The sequence below is a fragment of the Neophocaena asiaeorientalis genome, unplaced genomic scaffold (assembly GCF_003031525.2).
Source record: "Neophocaena asiaeorientalis asiaeorientalis breed wild unplaced genomic scaffold, Neophocaena_asiaeorientalis_V1.1 scaffold251, whole genome shotgun sequence".
NCBI lineage: Eukaryota > Metazoa > Chordata > Mammalia > Artiodactyla > Phocoenidae > Neophocaena > Neophocaena asiaeorientalis.
The window spans coordinates 11,277,195-11,293,201 of NW_020173377.1; the positions used below are offsets into that span (position 1 = coordinate 11,277,195).

A 16,007-nucleotide genomic window follows, 5' to 3' on the forward strand; every position below is an offset into this window, starting at 1 on the left:
AGCCGCGCAGTCTTGGCACTTGGCTTCCAGTCAGGCCGTTTGCTGTTTTGCCATCTCAGTGTTCATTATGCCACAGGCGTTTCTGAGATTTTGGTGCCGTCACATTTTAAAAATCGGAGCTAAAATAAAAGCCGGGGTGAGGGCGGCGGGGTGGGGGGGTTCTTCCTGGTTTGACTGTTTGAATACATACTTTACCCAAATATTATAGACAGAATACACTGTGAGCGCACCGTGACCAGAAGTCCCCCTGAGATTTGGGGGCTTTGTTCCCTTGTACAGGCTCTCAGGCCAGTAGCTGGGACCTAGCAGTTGTTATTAACTAGCTGTGCCCTTCCTTTTTCCTCGTTCTCTCATGAGTTGTCCCAGCATTTGAGCGTCTTCTGTGTGCCAGGCACCGTGCTGGATGGACAGTGGTAAATCAGCTGTGGATCGCTCCGTCTGCGGAGATGCTAGACAGTGATCATCGGTCACACGTTAAAACTTGCCAGAGTCTTCCAGAGTCTGGGAACAGGGGGCAGTGCAGGAACGAAGCGAGTCAGGACGGTCAGGGAAGGTTTCCTAAGAAAGTGATGATGGGGGCTGAAACGGGAGTGTGAGCAGAAGTTGGGGTGAGAGTGCTGTAGGCAGAAGATACCCAGGGTCTCGCTTCACGACCCGTTCTCGGAGCTGAAGGAAGATCAGTAGCCAGGATCACGGAGTTCGGGGTGCCGGATGGGAGGGTGCGGGTTACGTGCCTGCGGCTGCAGCACCGGTGAGGTGCACGGCCTTACAGGCCGTTGTTCTCAGAGCGCAGGAAGCCATTAAGAATTTGAAGGGGAAAAGCGACCCTCTGTGTGGCCCAGCATCTCAGCGCGATCCCTGTGACCAAGGGGTGTGTTCAGTGCCCGAGGTGAAGGGGGTGTCCTTCTGAAAGTTTCCACGAAGGGCAGTGGTGGACGTTGCTCAGGCCCTCTTTTGTTTCGCAGGAAGATCCCGCCAGTGCCCAGTACCGCATTGCCCGTCTCCACACGTGTTCCTCACCGGACAAACTCTGTGCCGACATCACACTGTGGGGTCAGCTGCCTGGCGGCAGCCACCGTATCTCCCTCCCCTGCCCCGCTCTCGTCCTCCTGCATCTCCCCCAGTAGCAAGTCGGTACCAGCTCATGGAACCACACTGAACGCACAGCCCGCCGCCTCCGGGGCCGTGGATCCCGCGTGCAGCATGCAGTCCAGACAGGTGTCCTCCTCCTCGCCCTCCCCCTGCACGCCCTCCGGCCTGTCCTGCGTGCCCTCCTCCCCCATGGCCAGGAAACCTCAGAAGTTGAAATCTAGCAAGTCTTTAAGGCCCAAGGAGCCTTCTGGTAACAGCACTAACTGTCACCACGCGAGTAGCAGTGCCGGCAGCGGCGGCTCAGGAAAGAAACGCAAAAACACTTCCCCGCTGGTAGTCCCCTCCCCCTCCCCCTCTTCTCATTCCATGGAGTCTTTTAGGAAAAACTGTGTGGCTCACCCTGGGCCTCCCCACCCCACGGCGGTAGCCTCTCCCCACGGCATCGGCCTCAACTGCGTGGCCGGCAAAGCGAACTCAGTGAGCGGCCGGCACGAGCAGCCCGGGCGGGGCGCCCCCGGCGGGAGCCCCGGCGAGTCCATCAAGAGGATGAGCGTGATGGTGAACAGCGGCGACTCCACACTCTCCCTTGGCCCCTTCGTGCACCAGGCCGGCGAGCTGCCCGTCAGCTCTCACGGCGCCTGCTCCCACCCGCACACTCCTCTGGACAAGCTCCTAGGCAAGAAAAGAAAGTGCTCGCCCGGCTCGAGCGGCATCAACAGCAGCAGCGGCAAGCCCACCAAGGTGGCCAAACTGCCGGCCCTGAACAACGTCCACGTGAAGCACGCGGGCCCCAGCCCGGGGCCGCCAGGACTGGCAAACAGCTCCCTCCTGCATCAGGTAGGACAGGGCCTGGGAGCCCCGTGGGGAGGCCCGTGGCCCCTCCCTTGAGATCTTTCGTCAGCTCGGAGATCTGTGTGGTCGGGTTGGTGGGTTTGCCTAAAAGCCAATGTCCGGCTTCATGGGGTCTTTTAAGAAAAGGATGAGTTGATGGCCGGACGGAGGTCAAACAGGCTCCTCTCTGCCTGACTCTGTGATGACTCGGAGGACGCTCCTGGGTGAGGAGGCCACGACAAGTGCGTTTCGGCAGCAAGTGCTGCGGACACCATCTCGTGCGTGACGGCAGACCCCTCCCCGAGGCCGGCAGGCCGTGTTTCCCGGAGAGCAGTCCTTCAGTGTGTTTTTCTGAAGAAAGCTGGGCTAAAATCAAACTGATTTAGAAAGGGATGATTTAAATTTGAAAGAGACCGTTTAATATTTTTCCCATCAAAGAATTTCAGAATTTTAATTTCCTTGTTAATTCTCTCCCTGTTTTTCCTCCTCCCTGTTTTCCGAGGAGGCAGGAAAACAGCATTTACTGTGGGCAGAGCAGAAGATTAAAATCTTGTTTAAGTTAACAGATTGAAAAAAATCTGAACGTGACCCACTTGTAGAGGAGGGCTCTCTGGCCTTCGGATTCATTGCTGACCATGGCTTTCTCGGGCGCTACCTTGTCTTTTCCCCACTCTTCCCCCTGCTGCTGTTTCCTCCTGGCCTTCCCTTCTGTGGCCGCTTCCTCCAGCTTCCTTTCTCGCCTGTCCAGGTCCTCTCTCATCTTGTTATTTCATTCAGCAGGATACCTCCTGTCCTTGCTTACAAGCAGGAATTTCAGCGGTGTCACCCCCAGAGCCCTACTTTAAAATGTGAGCCTCTTTTTTGTTTTGTTTTGTTTTTTTCCCTTCCTCATCTTCAAAACTGAACTTAAATGCCAGGCTAGAACTTTTCCAGAAAATACCAAGAAGTTTGCTCACGTGATAGGCGTTTCCCTCCAGTATGTGTGTGAGTTAATGCTCGGTGCCAAAGGCATGGGGAAAACGATTATGCATGCATTTAGGTAGCAGCTGCCTCAGTTCTCTCTGAGCCACAAATACATATGGGCTTCTTCGTGTGTTGTTTGGGTCTCTTTGAACAGGGGTTCCTGGACAAGTGAAACCTTCTCGATTTGTAGTTATTCCTTCTAGTTTAACGATAAGCATAAAAACGCAGTGCACACACTGTAAGAATCCATCCCTTAATGACTCCCTTCTGGGTGTAGTTTCCTGATGCACATGAATCCCAGGAGGGATGCCCACGCCAGTGTCACTGAGCACGCCGTCTTCACGTAGACGCCGCTGCGGACCTTACCGCCCGCCAGTGTCAGAAGGCGAGGAAGAGGCAGGGCGGGTGCGGCAGGGAGTGACAGTGTCTGTGGGGATTGGGGGAGTGGGAGTCTCATCTACACAGAGCGGCTGCTCCCAGACGCTTGTTACCAGTTGCAAAGAGAAACTGCTGATCTGGACTTGCGTGAGAAATTTGACCATTTTCTAAAGCTCTGTAGTTTTTCCTTTTGTTTTGATCTGGAGAAGCCCACACGTTTGCCAGCGAAGTTTGGCTCGTGAGCTGCCAGTTTGCCACCTCTGATTTCCACCGTCTGGGGGGGGTGGGGGTGGGCGACTGTGTCCCACTAGGACAAACAGCCTAAGTTTGGGTTCTTTTCCTCAAAAGCAGTTTCGTGTTAAGTTTGTATTTGAGAAAGATTTCCTCTGCAGTGGCATACTTTCTGTTATGCTGCACAGATTCTAGGGGCCATGGCTACAGATCAGAGGATGGATGAACCTTGCGTATTTTTACGTCTGTGATCATTTATCTGCAAGAGGGATCCTGTAGCTTTCTTCAGACTATCAAAGGGACCCATGACTCCAAATGCTGTAAAGAAGGCTGCTTCTTAGACCAGTAGGGACCTGAGCTCGCCGTTCTCCACGGAGCGGATTTTAAAGCAGAGATAACTGAACTGGTTGGAATCCCCTCAACAGCGGAATCAGTGGGACCTGCTGGGGAGCCTAGGAGATGGGGCTGGGTGTGAGCCCAGCCCCCGAGTTGATTCTTGGGCTCTGCCACCAAGGACCTAAAAATAGCTCACTGTGGGACTGTGAAGGCCAGAGTCCCCTCTCCCCGCCTCAGCGCGGCCTTGGGTGTGAGTTTTCACACCTGTGTGGTGGCCCATTTGACCTTGTTCACGTCTCAGTTGACAACCTGGAATACCTTCAAGGAAACAGCATCAGTAAATAGAACCAAAAGGCAAACATGTGAGCCTTTTCTCTGAGCTAGAAACCCAGGCTGCTTCTCTTCTGGACAGTTTTCTAAAAGCCAGTCTTTTAGAAGGATTGTGCCCCAGGGCACAGAAGGCTTTTGAAAGCTAAAGCCAAATTCTAGAGCTGCCTGCTCCTGGCATTGCCCAGTCGGTTGGAGACGCAGTGGCCTCGGGAGTACCTTGTTTAGAAATCAGGGCGGGGCCGTGTACAGCAGCTTACTTACCTTTCGTTGTCTCCCCACCCCCTCTTTTTTGAAAGCCAAAGGCACGTCCCTGACAGCTGAAAATAGCACGGGGAGGAATAATCTGGACACTTTTGACGACAAGTTACACCTCCACTCAGCACTCTGGACTCCACGATGCCTTTGAGTCTGTTTTCCCAACCTCCTGTGGGCCTCGAGGGTAGAAATCTGCCGGGCTGTTGTTTTAACGAGGATGTCCCTGAAGCTTTGTCTGTAGCAGTGAGTACTCGTAAAGGACACTGGATCAAGTCCAGCCACCGAAATGCTTTTATCAGTGTTAGAGTGGTCTGGACTACTTGCTACAATCTGTGAGAAGTTCCTGTCTCGTTGAACCTGCAGTATTTCACGGAGCCACTCTTGGAGGAGGTTGGCTGGCGAGAGTGTCTTGGCAAGAGCGTGACTGTAGACTTTTCTCCCTCCCTCCTCTCCCTGCCTAGTTCTTTCCTCACCCTGTCGTCTGTAGGTCCCTCTCCAGCAGTCAGGCACCTTAACTGGAGACACCTCCCAGGGGCGAGCAGAGCTGCACCCCAAGCAGCCCTCTGGAGAAAGGGGGTCTGCAGCTAGGTTTTTATAGCAGGTGCCGGGAATGGTATATGGACGTCAGTGAGAGGCACCATGACAAAAGAGCCTGTGTTTTTGCCCAGCCTTTTGCAAGTAATTTGGGATCAGAAGCCGTCAGAAGTTTCTAACGTACAAACTGGTTTAAAGCCATTGATGGCCAGAGAGCAAGTGTACACCAGTTTAGAGGCTTACTTTTCATGGTACAGAAGCAATTGTGTGATTTTTTTTTTTTTTTTTAAAAAAAATGAAAATGCAAACAATTTTGATAATGGAAAGCCAAATTCTGGTGGGTGGGGAGGTAGACAGAAATCACTATGGGGGAAAATTTTCCAAGATTTCCAAAGAGATTGAATTTTTTTTTAACCTTTGTTTTCATGTTAAACCGTATACAGTTAGGTTGGTTGTCCTGCCCAGTCTCCTGTTTTTACAAATTGCCTTTGTAACGTGAAATAGTTGGGATGCAGCAGACTCTGTCGTTCACAAAGTCACTGATATACTTTAAATGTTTCCAAGGCACTCGGTGCATTGCCCGCAACCTCTTCTTTGGATACTGTCCTGGGACTAAGTGTCAATTTCCGCTTGGAGCACTCCCCATACCGTGTGGGTCTACACACCCCTTCCTGCCTCTACACATGTTAATGTGGATGCCGTTGTCATGGGGAGCAGGCACCCAGGGAGGGGCGCTGGTGACTGCGCACACCTGCCCATGCGGAGATGGCGGGAGGCATGTGTAGTGTCTGCTAGTCACACCTCCTTTCTGGGGATTTACGCCTGCCATCTCATGGAGAGTTTCAGAGACCCTCCGGGATAGTGTTTCCAGTACCCCATCCCAAAAGAAAGAGCTTGATAGGTTCAGACAGCACTGATTGAGAAGGTGTCCTTGAATTTGAGGGGATGAGCTGGAGCTCTTTAACAGATGATTCCACCACCACAGCTCCTGAAAGGAGAACCGGGCACTTTTGCTTAGAAGAACACACGAAGTTGCCGAACACAGGGTAAAGTTCCCAAGGTTCTGATCATGGCCCTGGGCAGGGCTGGGACAGAGCCAGTCAGTGCATCCGTTTTCCTTACAATTCTTGGGTTACAAACTTCAGTTTCAGGGAATTTTAAGTCAACAACAGGTAGAATGAATAAATACTTGGTTACCAGCCTAATAATGTGAATTGCTACAGAACTATTCTTATTATGTAAGGTAACAAAAACTTTATTCAGATACTTTAGCTATAAATTGATGTAAAATATTGATTTTCTTTTTAAAGGAAGGGGAGAACAGTATCTTGTTCACCTATTATGCAATCAGTCAGTAAATGTTTTAAAAATGATACTGTAAGAGAGCTTGTATAAGAAGAAAGCACGGATGGGCCAGTTTGGTGTCGTTAGGAGAGGTCAGTCTGGTTGTTCATCCCAGGAGATGGAGAGAAGGAGGTAAGAGGGAATCAGAACGTACTTAGTTGATTCCTTGGTGACAAGTGCAATGGGGTATGGGTAGAATTTATTTTCAGAGCCAAGGGGACTTGATGGTTATAAATAAAGTTGCTTTTAGTGATGGAATTTATAGACAGATCATGTTGTTCCGAAAGATGTGAATAGGATCCACGCTAGCAGGTTGATGCAGAATAATGTAGATATTTAGATTAGCGAGTCTTGATCATTTGATTTCTTAGGCTGAGGTTTTAATTGAAATTTCATTATTGTCTCCCGGTAGTACACAGAGCATCGGGATTAGGAAATTAGCCATTTTGGATTCCGCCTGCCACAAACAGACCTAAACAGTGCTATTAAATTTTAGACTGTTGTTCAAATATTGTATTTTCTCCTACAACTACTTTTTATTATGGTGAACAATTAAGACCATTTAAAACACGGGAGTACAAGTATTTTTTTGAATTAAATTAACTTGCAAAAACCAAATTTGCAGTGGTTGGGTTGTTTCTAGACAGACTTTGGTATCAATTTAAAACCAAGATAATTTTTATATTCTTTCCACTAGAATTTCATGACAACTCCTGCAGTTTTCTTAACCTACAAAAAAAAAAAAAAAAAAAAAGTGCTGCAATGATGAACAAAGAATTATACAAAACCTACTTTTGTATCTTTATTTTGGAATTTCTTGTTCTATTATAAATATGGAAGTATCCCTATTTGAGAAGACATATTTTGTTAAAAATGAATTGTACATATTTAAATATGTATTTTTGCACAGGTCTTTTTTTCGGATATCCTGTTTTGGTACAATTGAGATCATCTAGTATTTATTTATTAATTAATAAAAGTGAATACCTTTTTATAATTTGAAGTGGTTCACTGCCAAGCCAATAGTTCTAGAACCTGCCTCCTTTACGGTTTAAGGGATGCCTCTGTTCTGTGAAAGTCTTTTTGTCCCTTTCAGTGTCTTGGGAGTGGATTCATACAGATGAAGTGGGCATTGCTTCTCCCTAGTTGCCTGATTTCCCAATAGACTACACGTAATAAGTGACACACTGCTTTTCTTTTGTTAGTGTTTTATGTGTGAGAGAGTGTGTGTGTGTGTGTGTGTGCGCGCGCGCGCGCGCGCGTGTGCACGCGCCCTGAGTGCATGTGTGTTAGTATGTGATGTGATTAAAACTAATGGGGAAAAAAAAAAAACAAAAAAAAAAAACTGAAAGTGCCTGAACCTAGTTTTAAGCTTAGACAGATACTTTAAAAAGACTTGAATGTTCAGTTGAACTTTTGGAGTTTGCTTTTTCCACCAAAATATTGTTACTAAAATGTTAGGGGAGGAGTCGAAAACCACCAAATGCTGGTAATTTTATAAGGTATTTTAAAATTAAGACCTTTTGGTTCACAGGAATTCAACTGGTGATGGATTGCCCGGTGGCACCAAGGGTTACAAATCTTCTTGTCAGCCAGCAACTTACACAATGTGTCTGTTTTGTTATTCACTCATGAAATGCAGAGTTTAAAATAGAATATTTAAAATATTTTGTATTCCAAAAATATACAAAGTACCTCTGAGAACACTGAAAAAAATGTATAATTTGAAAAATGTAACTTATAAAGGCAGCTGTCTTCCTGCGAGAGTTCTGTTGCCAAGGAATTTCTTAATATCTCCCATTCTGTCCTGCGGGGGAAAAAGTTGGGCTTTGGAAAATGATTGTTAAAAGTTTCATTGTTTAGCAGAAAATAATCATTTTTACATTTTGTGCAAAACCTTTTACATTTTCAGATCATTTAAATGAGCACTACATACTGTCAGTGTGAATGTAGGGCCTTGAAAGCATTTTGCTGTGTTTTTTTGTTTGTTTTCTGTTTTTGAGCTTGGTTATAAAAGCAATCTCCTGTGTTAAAATGTGTGAATAGGTTGATCATTTGTACACATAATCAAGAGCATCTCAGCTGGACTTTGTGTTGGCTGCTGTATAGAACATGAACAAATGTCAAGGGATAGAAAATTACTTTGGATATTTAAAAGAGAAGAAATATAATAGTCTATTTGTTTTGTAACAAGTTCTGTAAATAAAATAATTTATACTATTTATAAGAAAAAGTTGTGCTTTGCTTTATGAGAAATTAGTTTGTGGAGCAAACATGTTAACGGGCAATAAAACCAGGATTTCTCAATAAACAAGGTTGGCTGCATGAAATATTTTACATGTTTCTGCCTCGTTGTGATACTAAACCCTTTTCAATCTAGTCTGACTTTTCTTCATTTGTAGCATCAGACACCCTTATGAAGCTCAGCTTCCCTTCCAGACCACCTAAAAGGTTCTGAGGGCTTAGGATGTTTCTGTTCGTGGGCACAAAGGCTTGCCTTGGGTAAATTAATAACCGGGTAAACAGTGAACACTACTGTATTCTTGCCCTGTAGGTTTGTCAACAAAGGGAAGTTGATAGATTGAGAAATACATTCTCTTTGTACTGTTTGATGGCATGTGGTCAGTTTTCATTAGAGGTAAGTTTTTTGTGTGTTTTTTTAAAACTTTTATTTTGTATTAGAGTATAATTAACAATGTGTTAGTTTCAGGTGTACAGCATAGTGATTCAGTTACACAAGTATCCGTTGTTTTTCAGATTCCTTTCCCATTTAAGTTATTACAGAACGCTGAGGAGAGAGGTAAGTTTTTTGTGTGTTTTTTTAAAACTTTTATTTTGTATTAGAGTATAATTAACAATGTGTTAGTTTCAGGTGTACAGCATAGTGATTCAGTTACACAAGTATCCGTTGTTTTTCAGATTCCTTTCCCATTTAAGTTATTACAGAACGCTGAGGAGAGAGGTAAGTTTTTTAACCAGAGCTGGTCTGGTTTCTTCCTTGCTTTTACAGACCTCCCTCCCTGGCGGTACATTTTGATATTAGGCACAGCATAATCTTTCACCTCTAGAAGTTCGGCCGGTTTTACCATTTGCAAATCGCTCTTATAAATTACAAATTATTTTTGTTGCTTAAGACAATGAAGGAAGTAGTGGATTTGTGTACTGGAGTAAAGGTGCATATACATTACAGGAAGGAGTGAGGCTGGCTTGAAGTCCCCGCTGCCCTGCCCCGTGGACTCCCGTTCAGTCCTTAGATCAGCCGACGGCTCAGACTCATTCTTGATTAAGTTCCCTGTGGATAACTCCTTTCACTTCGGATGTCCTCCTTAACCTTCACTCAAGGAAAAGGTTCAATCACTCAATCTCTTTACGCTTTTTGCTTCAGCTCTCTTGCAGATAACCTGGCCCTGGACAGCAGGAGGCTATCCCAGTTCGTGGAATGGGGGTTGGCAGTTTTGGATGCTGGCCTGTGGGAAGTGACCAGCAGAAAGGCAGGGTGAGGCCATTCTAGGCAGAGGGAGCACGCTGGGCTGACACAGGTGTGAAGAAATGCAGACTGGAGGGCGAACTGGGTGAAGCTTGCTGGAAGGGAGGGGCGGACAGGGTGGGAGAAGTTGGCGCCAGATGGTCAAGGACCTTAAATGTCATGATGGGGCCTTCATCCTCAGGAACATGCAGTTTAACCAGATGTAACTGTCAGAGCCCAGAGGTTTTCATGGTCCCGTCCCAGCACATGCAGAAATAATAATAGTCGTTCACATCTTTAGTGGTGACTCTGGCAAATCAAAGAAGCACCTAAATCTCTGTCCCTCTTTCTCACGTTTTCACCCTGGCCTCAAACTCTGTCTTCAGCCCCCAACCCCAACCCCCAAGTCCTCATCACAGGGCTCTCCCCTACATCAAGCCTAGGGTCCTCCCCCTTCTTACTCCACTTTCTGCTCTCTCAGTCCTCCCTTTCTCATAAGAAACGCTTGCTCCTGTTGCTAGTGGGACTGAAACGGGTCTTTCGCCTGGTAAGGCTGTGATTCTTGCACCTGTTATCTTCACTTTCCATAATCGGAGCTCATGGAACAGAGGTGGCACTGGCAGAGGATCTCTTCCAGGGGAGGGTGAGACCATCAGCCAAAGAGAAAGTTTTCGGGGGGAGGGGAGAAATCGAACACTTACAATTCAATAATTTCTTAACATCCCCGTCACGTAGGGCCCTCCAATATATGTGGAAGACAGAATGGACAGGTGAGAACCTTGGGACAAAAGTCATTCATAAAGCTGTTGCAGTGATCCAGGTAAGAGCTGTTAAGGTTCCAAACTAAGGCAGTGACCATGTGGATAAAGTGGGGACAGATGCCAGAGATCTCTTAAAGGTAGAACCAATAGGACTTGAGGTCTCATTGTATTGAACATTCAAGGGAAGAGTGAGTCTAACAGAACTTTATAGAGATTTCTAGCTTGGCCAAACTGGTTGAGGAGCCTTAACATGAAATACGTGGTATGGCCATAGAGAAGGGAGAACATACTCTAATGAATTTGAGTTGCCCATGGGAAATTCAGGGGTACTACCCAGTGGCTATTTGTGTAGTCTGGAGCTTATGAGAGAGGTCTGAGCCTAAACAGAATTGGAGGGTTGTCTTTCACTGGGAGTGGATGAGTTCACCTAGGAAAAATAGGTAGCTGTCTGGCTTATCATTAGTTAAAATAATACTCATCAACTTGAAGGCCTCATGTGCCAGATATGGTAGCAAGCACTTTATCTACCTTCTCTCTCACACAGCCCCGAATAGAGTTGGTACTTTGATCCTAATCATACTGATGAGGAACTTCCAAAAAGGTCGGTGTCTTGCCTAAGGCCCCACAATGAGTAGGGGTATTGCCAGGCTTTGAATTCAGGTCTGTCAGATCAGTGGTTCTAAAGTCTTCCCCCCCCCCCCGCCCCTTCCAATAGACGCTTAGAATCACATGGAAGAAATCATAGGTTCTTCTGACAGGCACAGGCACCACCCCACATTTTATGTTCCGTTTCCAGGATTTCACAAACGAAGCCCATGCTCCATGGCCCAGAGAGGGAAGGCAGCCCAAGACGAAACCCTGGAGAAGAGAGTATTGTAGTAAAGACAGATGGAGAAGCGGTACTGAAGAGTAGAAAATCAGATCAGGGAAGACAGAGAAGGATGAAGTTGAGTTGGTTGAGTTAGAAGTTCAGACAGTTGACTCTGTCTTAATTATCAACCCATCAACCCACTTAGGTATTTTTTTTCTTCTGCTTTCTCCAGGATAACTGGAATCGGTATTGAGATGAAAAGTTAGAAGAACCTGGGCAGGGAGATTGCCAAAGCATTAAGAAGTATGAGTGTGGCTAAGTGATGGCCTCGCCTGGGTTTTCAACGAAGAACTGGGAGCTGCCGTGTAAGTCCATGCTGGCCCCCTAGTGAAGTGGTATTTGCAGTTTCCCTCTTGTTACGTCTTACCATCCTCCTTCCAGGCAACTTGTCTGTGATCAGACCAGTTAAGTGATTTGTTCAGAGTTACAGAGCAAAGTCCATGTTCAATTTGATATAGCCAGTAATGAAGAAGGACTGTGTACAAGGCCGATCCAGAGTTATGATGGTGGCACAGCACTTTTGGATAGGAATAGGATAATAGAGTCCAAGGGGCACTCCAGGTTTCAGTTTCAAAAGCAGAGCTGTTCAGAGGTGCTTGTGATCCCTGGGACCTGGGTGAGCCCGTGGCAGTGGATGGAAGTGGCGCAGAGGAAAAGAGCACTGGAGTTAAAGGCCAGGGAACTAGGCTGTTGCTGCACACGTTGTCCATTTCAGAGTCGGGAAGGGTGAGGGGAAGACGGAGCCAGCTGCTCAGGTCTGGAGTGGACGAGACGTGGTAACTTACAGTTCTGAGGGCAGTGAGCACAGTGGGTTGGTGGTATTGCTGGCTGGTGAGCAGCTTCAAAGAAAAGGTGTTTTGAATGAGGGTGGAAACATAATGGCCAGGAGAGAGATCCAGGGAGTAGCAAACAGTGGACTTCATCTTGGCCCCAAGTTCCTGAGGTGTAGATGAAAGAAAAGCCTCTATGCCAGAGCACTTCAAGAAAAGTTGAGTCCTCCAAAACCAAGTGTAGAGTTATACCAGTGTTGATAATCCACTAATTGCAGAGACACTCTGGAAAAGCAGGTCTCTGATAACTTCTAAAAGAGAGGGTTAGTACCGTTGTCAGGACGCCACCTACTGGTAGTCTTGACTAAGTGGTCCCTTCCCCGAGGCAGTGTCAGGACTTACGATACGTAGTTGCCGGGCAGGAGGCTGATCATTCATTGGCAAGTTGTACCTTTTATTTCTTACATCCAATCTGCACGGGGAAAATTATGCCACTACAGGAGATTTCCAAATGACGAGAGGTACCGTGCACTTCAAGGTTATTATAATGGCCTGGACCAAACTGACCCACATTCTTGATACCCTTTGTAGGTCTTCCGAGACAGAAGAATAATGCAAAATGGTTTTGAAACCAAAACCAGTGATAATTAGAGCCTTTCATGCTTTCCAGACAGGCATGTAACGTCACTTCCCCCATAGCCGTTGTGGAGATGTGACGTTAGTTACTAACGACTACAAATTTGTGTAGAATTAGAAGGATGAAGGATTATCACAGCCCCTCTCCCTTTTTTACCCTGTAATCAGGGCGACAGATGTCAAGTATCAGCTATTAATCTTCAAAAACAGGTTTCAGACAGCACCAGGGATTAATTTAGAATTAATTATACAATTGATTTGCTAATGGTCAGTAAACCTTCCATCCATCAATTACTGTTAATGCCTGGTCAGGTTACTGAAGACTACCTGTGTTCAGTCACAAAACGTTACGTGCACTGCAGCTGTGTGTGCTCCGTGAACAAATGAGGTAGGTTATCCTTGCAGCCACTGGGTTAGGTAAAAGTTAGGTGCAGACACTTAATAACAAAAATGCTTGTAGACAGTATTTCCACTCCTAAAAGACTGCTAGTAAATGAAAAATTGATCTGTTTTTTCTCATTTAGGAAATAGATTACCAAAATTTGACAAAGCTTATAAATACTTATTTCACTGGATCAATTTGATGCACAGATGTTACGGTTTTAGAGAATAATGACAAAATCGTTCATCCCAGTGACTTCATTTTGTACTTGAATAGTGTATTATGAGAGTAGGGTTGCTAAAAGTGACAGGTTGCCAACTTTGATCAGTACTGAAAAGGGACTAAACAGTGGAAGTGTTTTAGCGCTATTATCACTTAGCAAATAGAACTATCATTTGATGATAATCTTATTTTCATATTGTGATATGTGTGCCCTTCATGATTAAAACCAGAAAATTAAGACTTTAATTCTTTGGATGGATTCTCCTAGGTGATTAACGGAGGCTGCTGATCATCAACCCCAGGTGTACAGTAGGGGGCTGGGACCAGGACAACAAACTCAAATGGCAGTGGAGCCAGGCAGATACTGTAAGGTAACAAACAGGGCCTGCTGGAGGAGACGTGCTAGCCATTCGGCTGGCCTGGAAACGTGAGCTCAGAGTTAACCTGATCTGTCCATTTTTCCAGAGAAGCTAGATAATAGGTGATTTTTGAATTGTCTTTCAATTTTTAGATGGCAACCATACATATTTTTTTCTTAAAAAACGTATGGGGGTCAGGGGGCCGATGACAGTTGCTGCCCATCGGTGACCAGTTTGCAGCTCGGTAGCTTCAGGAAGCCTCCTTTGGCGTCCCTGACTTGTTTTAGGTTTCTGAACCTTTTGTTTCCGCAATTGTGAGAAATAAGGGCCTGGACCTAAAACTTCCTCGACGAGGATTTTATCAAGATTTAAAATACCCCCACTGGTCAAAAAGCAGAGAACCAGGGTTTGAAATTAGCATTCTATGTAGTCTTTACTACGTAACAAACATAAGTGAAAAACATCAATGAGGTGGTCAAATACAAAAAAATTCTAAAAAATTCTGTCTTTCCCATAAAACATGGCTCAGATGGCCCAATTTATTAATTTTATGTGACAGCTTTCGGCCAACACTCATGGTAATTAATGTGCATGTGTTATAGTTTGTAATGTTTTCATATAAATGAATCTCATAAGAAAGCCTGGTTTTCTCCTCCAGGAAGTAATTTCTCCCAGCATCAGAGAGCCAGCACAAGGAGAGCTGGGATCAGGATTTGGTTTTCCAGCTGCAGTGTCCAGTGCTCATTTCTCCTATACCATATGGCCATGTTAAAAAGAAATGTGTTAGGTTCCAATTTTATTTTCACTTCCAAACTGATACTCTGAAGCTAACACAGAGACTCTGATTTTCTATTAAAAAATACATATGCATAGGACTAAATATAGAGAATATTCATCAAAATATTAATAGGCGTTATTACCTCTGCAGGGTAGAATGACGAGGCAAGTCCACTTTAGTATCCTGAATTTCTTTTGCAATGAGCATATTCTTTTTTTTTTTTTTTTTTTTTTTTTTTTGGTACAACCACTGCGCCATCAGGGAAGCCCCCATATTACCAATTTCTTCAAGAAATTACAGTGATCATTGTTAATAAGGTTTTATAAATAAGCATTTTTAGAAATCCATCCCGCATTTTAAGAGTCCACAGCACCTGCAGGAAGCTCCTGTCAGAGCACAGCTCTGGTCCCTGCTTCCTTGGCAAACTGTCAGTGGCCCCTCTTTCCGTACAGTACTGACAGCTGCCACTGTCTTGACTTTCAAGGCAGTGCTTCTAATACTTTGCCATTAAGTATATCATTTGCAAGAGGGCTTTGCTTTCCCAACCTGTTATTACTCGTAGTTTTACTCAAGTTTTTAATGAATGAATGTTTGTTTCAAGTTATTTTCAACAGATTATCCACTGAGATCATGTGTTTTCTCCTCTAATATGTTAATGAATCATTCCCATCAGCAATGTAAACATGCTCTCTTAAAAAAATGAATCAAAACCTCAGACTTCTCTCCCCTTCCTTTTTACAGTAAAAGCCAGCTCCCATTCTGTTTTTAACTCAGCTCTACCAAAACTGCTCTTGTCAAGGTCACCATTCAGCAAGCCTGGGATCCCCTCTCTCAGCAAATCCGGCTGCCTCTACAGTTTATTCCACCACTCCCCAGCGTCCCTGCAGCTCAGGGCCATGGTGACACTTAAAAGGTAGGTCAAATTGGTCCATTCCTCTGTTGAAAACCTCCAGCGACTTTCTTCCCTCGATAATTGCTCTCGTGGGCGCTCTCTCCTTTTTCTGTAAGTATCACGGTACTAGAGAGGCCTTCTATGACACCCTATAGCAGAGAGCTCTCATGCCCTATTAATCACCTTTATCTGGTTTTGTATTTCTTTCTTCCTAGCACTTCTCCCCCTCTGACTCACTAAGTTTATAATTGGGATATAGCTAAAATCTTCAGTGAGTCTGGCTTTGGCGGCAGATTCTAGAATCTAGCGTTATGGTAGCCTCAAAAAAGAAGGAGTAACTTCCTATCTTCTGTAGATACTTGTTTCTGAGGGAAAGCTTACGATACACTGCATTTCTCGTCTGTCTTCTATGTACTAAGCATTAATCATACAGCATCTTCTCTTCTTCGTAAAATTCAGAAGGCTTAAAGGTAAGAGATGACATGCATGATCCCCTATTTTACTGAAGAGGCAGAGTCAGGATTAGAACTCAAGTAAAGGCCTGTAGTCTCTGTAACCATTTACCATAAACCAGAG

General features: G+C 45.3%; 1 protein-coding gene across 1 annotated transcript in view; it reads left to right on the forward strand.

Moving 5' to 3' along the window:
• ATXN7 (ataxin 7) overlaps window positions 1-16,007 on the forward strand; it is a 99,627-nt gene that overhangs the window by 80,593 nt on the left and 3,027 nt on the right. The window contains exons 9-14 of the mRNA XM_024746364.1: window positions 966-1,929; window positions 8,849-8,932; window positions 9,052-9,094; window positions 9,680-11,697; window positions 13,671-13,773; window positions 15,281-15,452. Of these exons, the coding sequence (XP_024602132.1) occupies window positions 966-1,929; window positions 8,849-8,932; window positions 9,052-9,094; window positions 9,680-9,774 (1,186 nt within the window). The 3' untranslated portion in view covers window positions 9,775-11,697; window positions 13,671-13,773; window positions 15,281-15,452. The remainder of the gene's footprint in view (window positions 1-965; window positions 1,930-8,848; window positions 8,933-9,051; window positions 9,095-9,679; window positions 11,698-13,670; window positions 13,774-15,280; window positions 15,453-16,007) is intronic.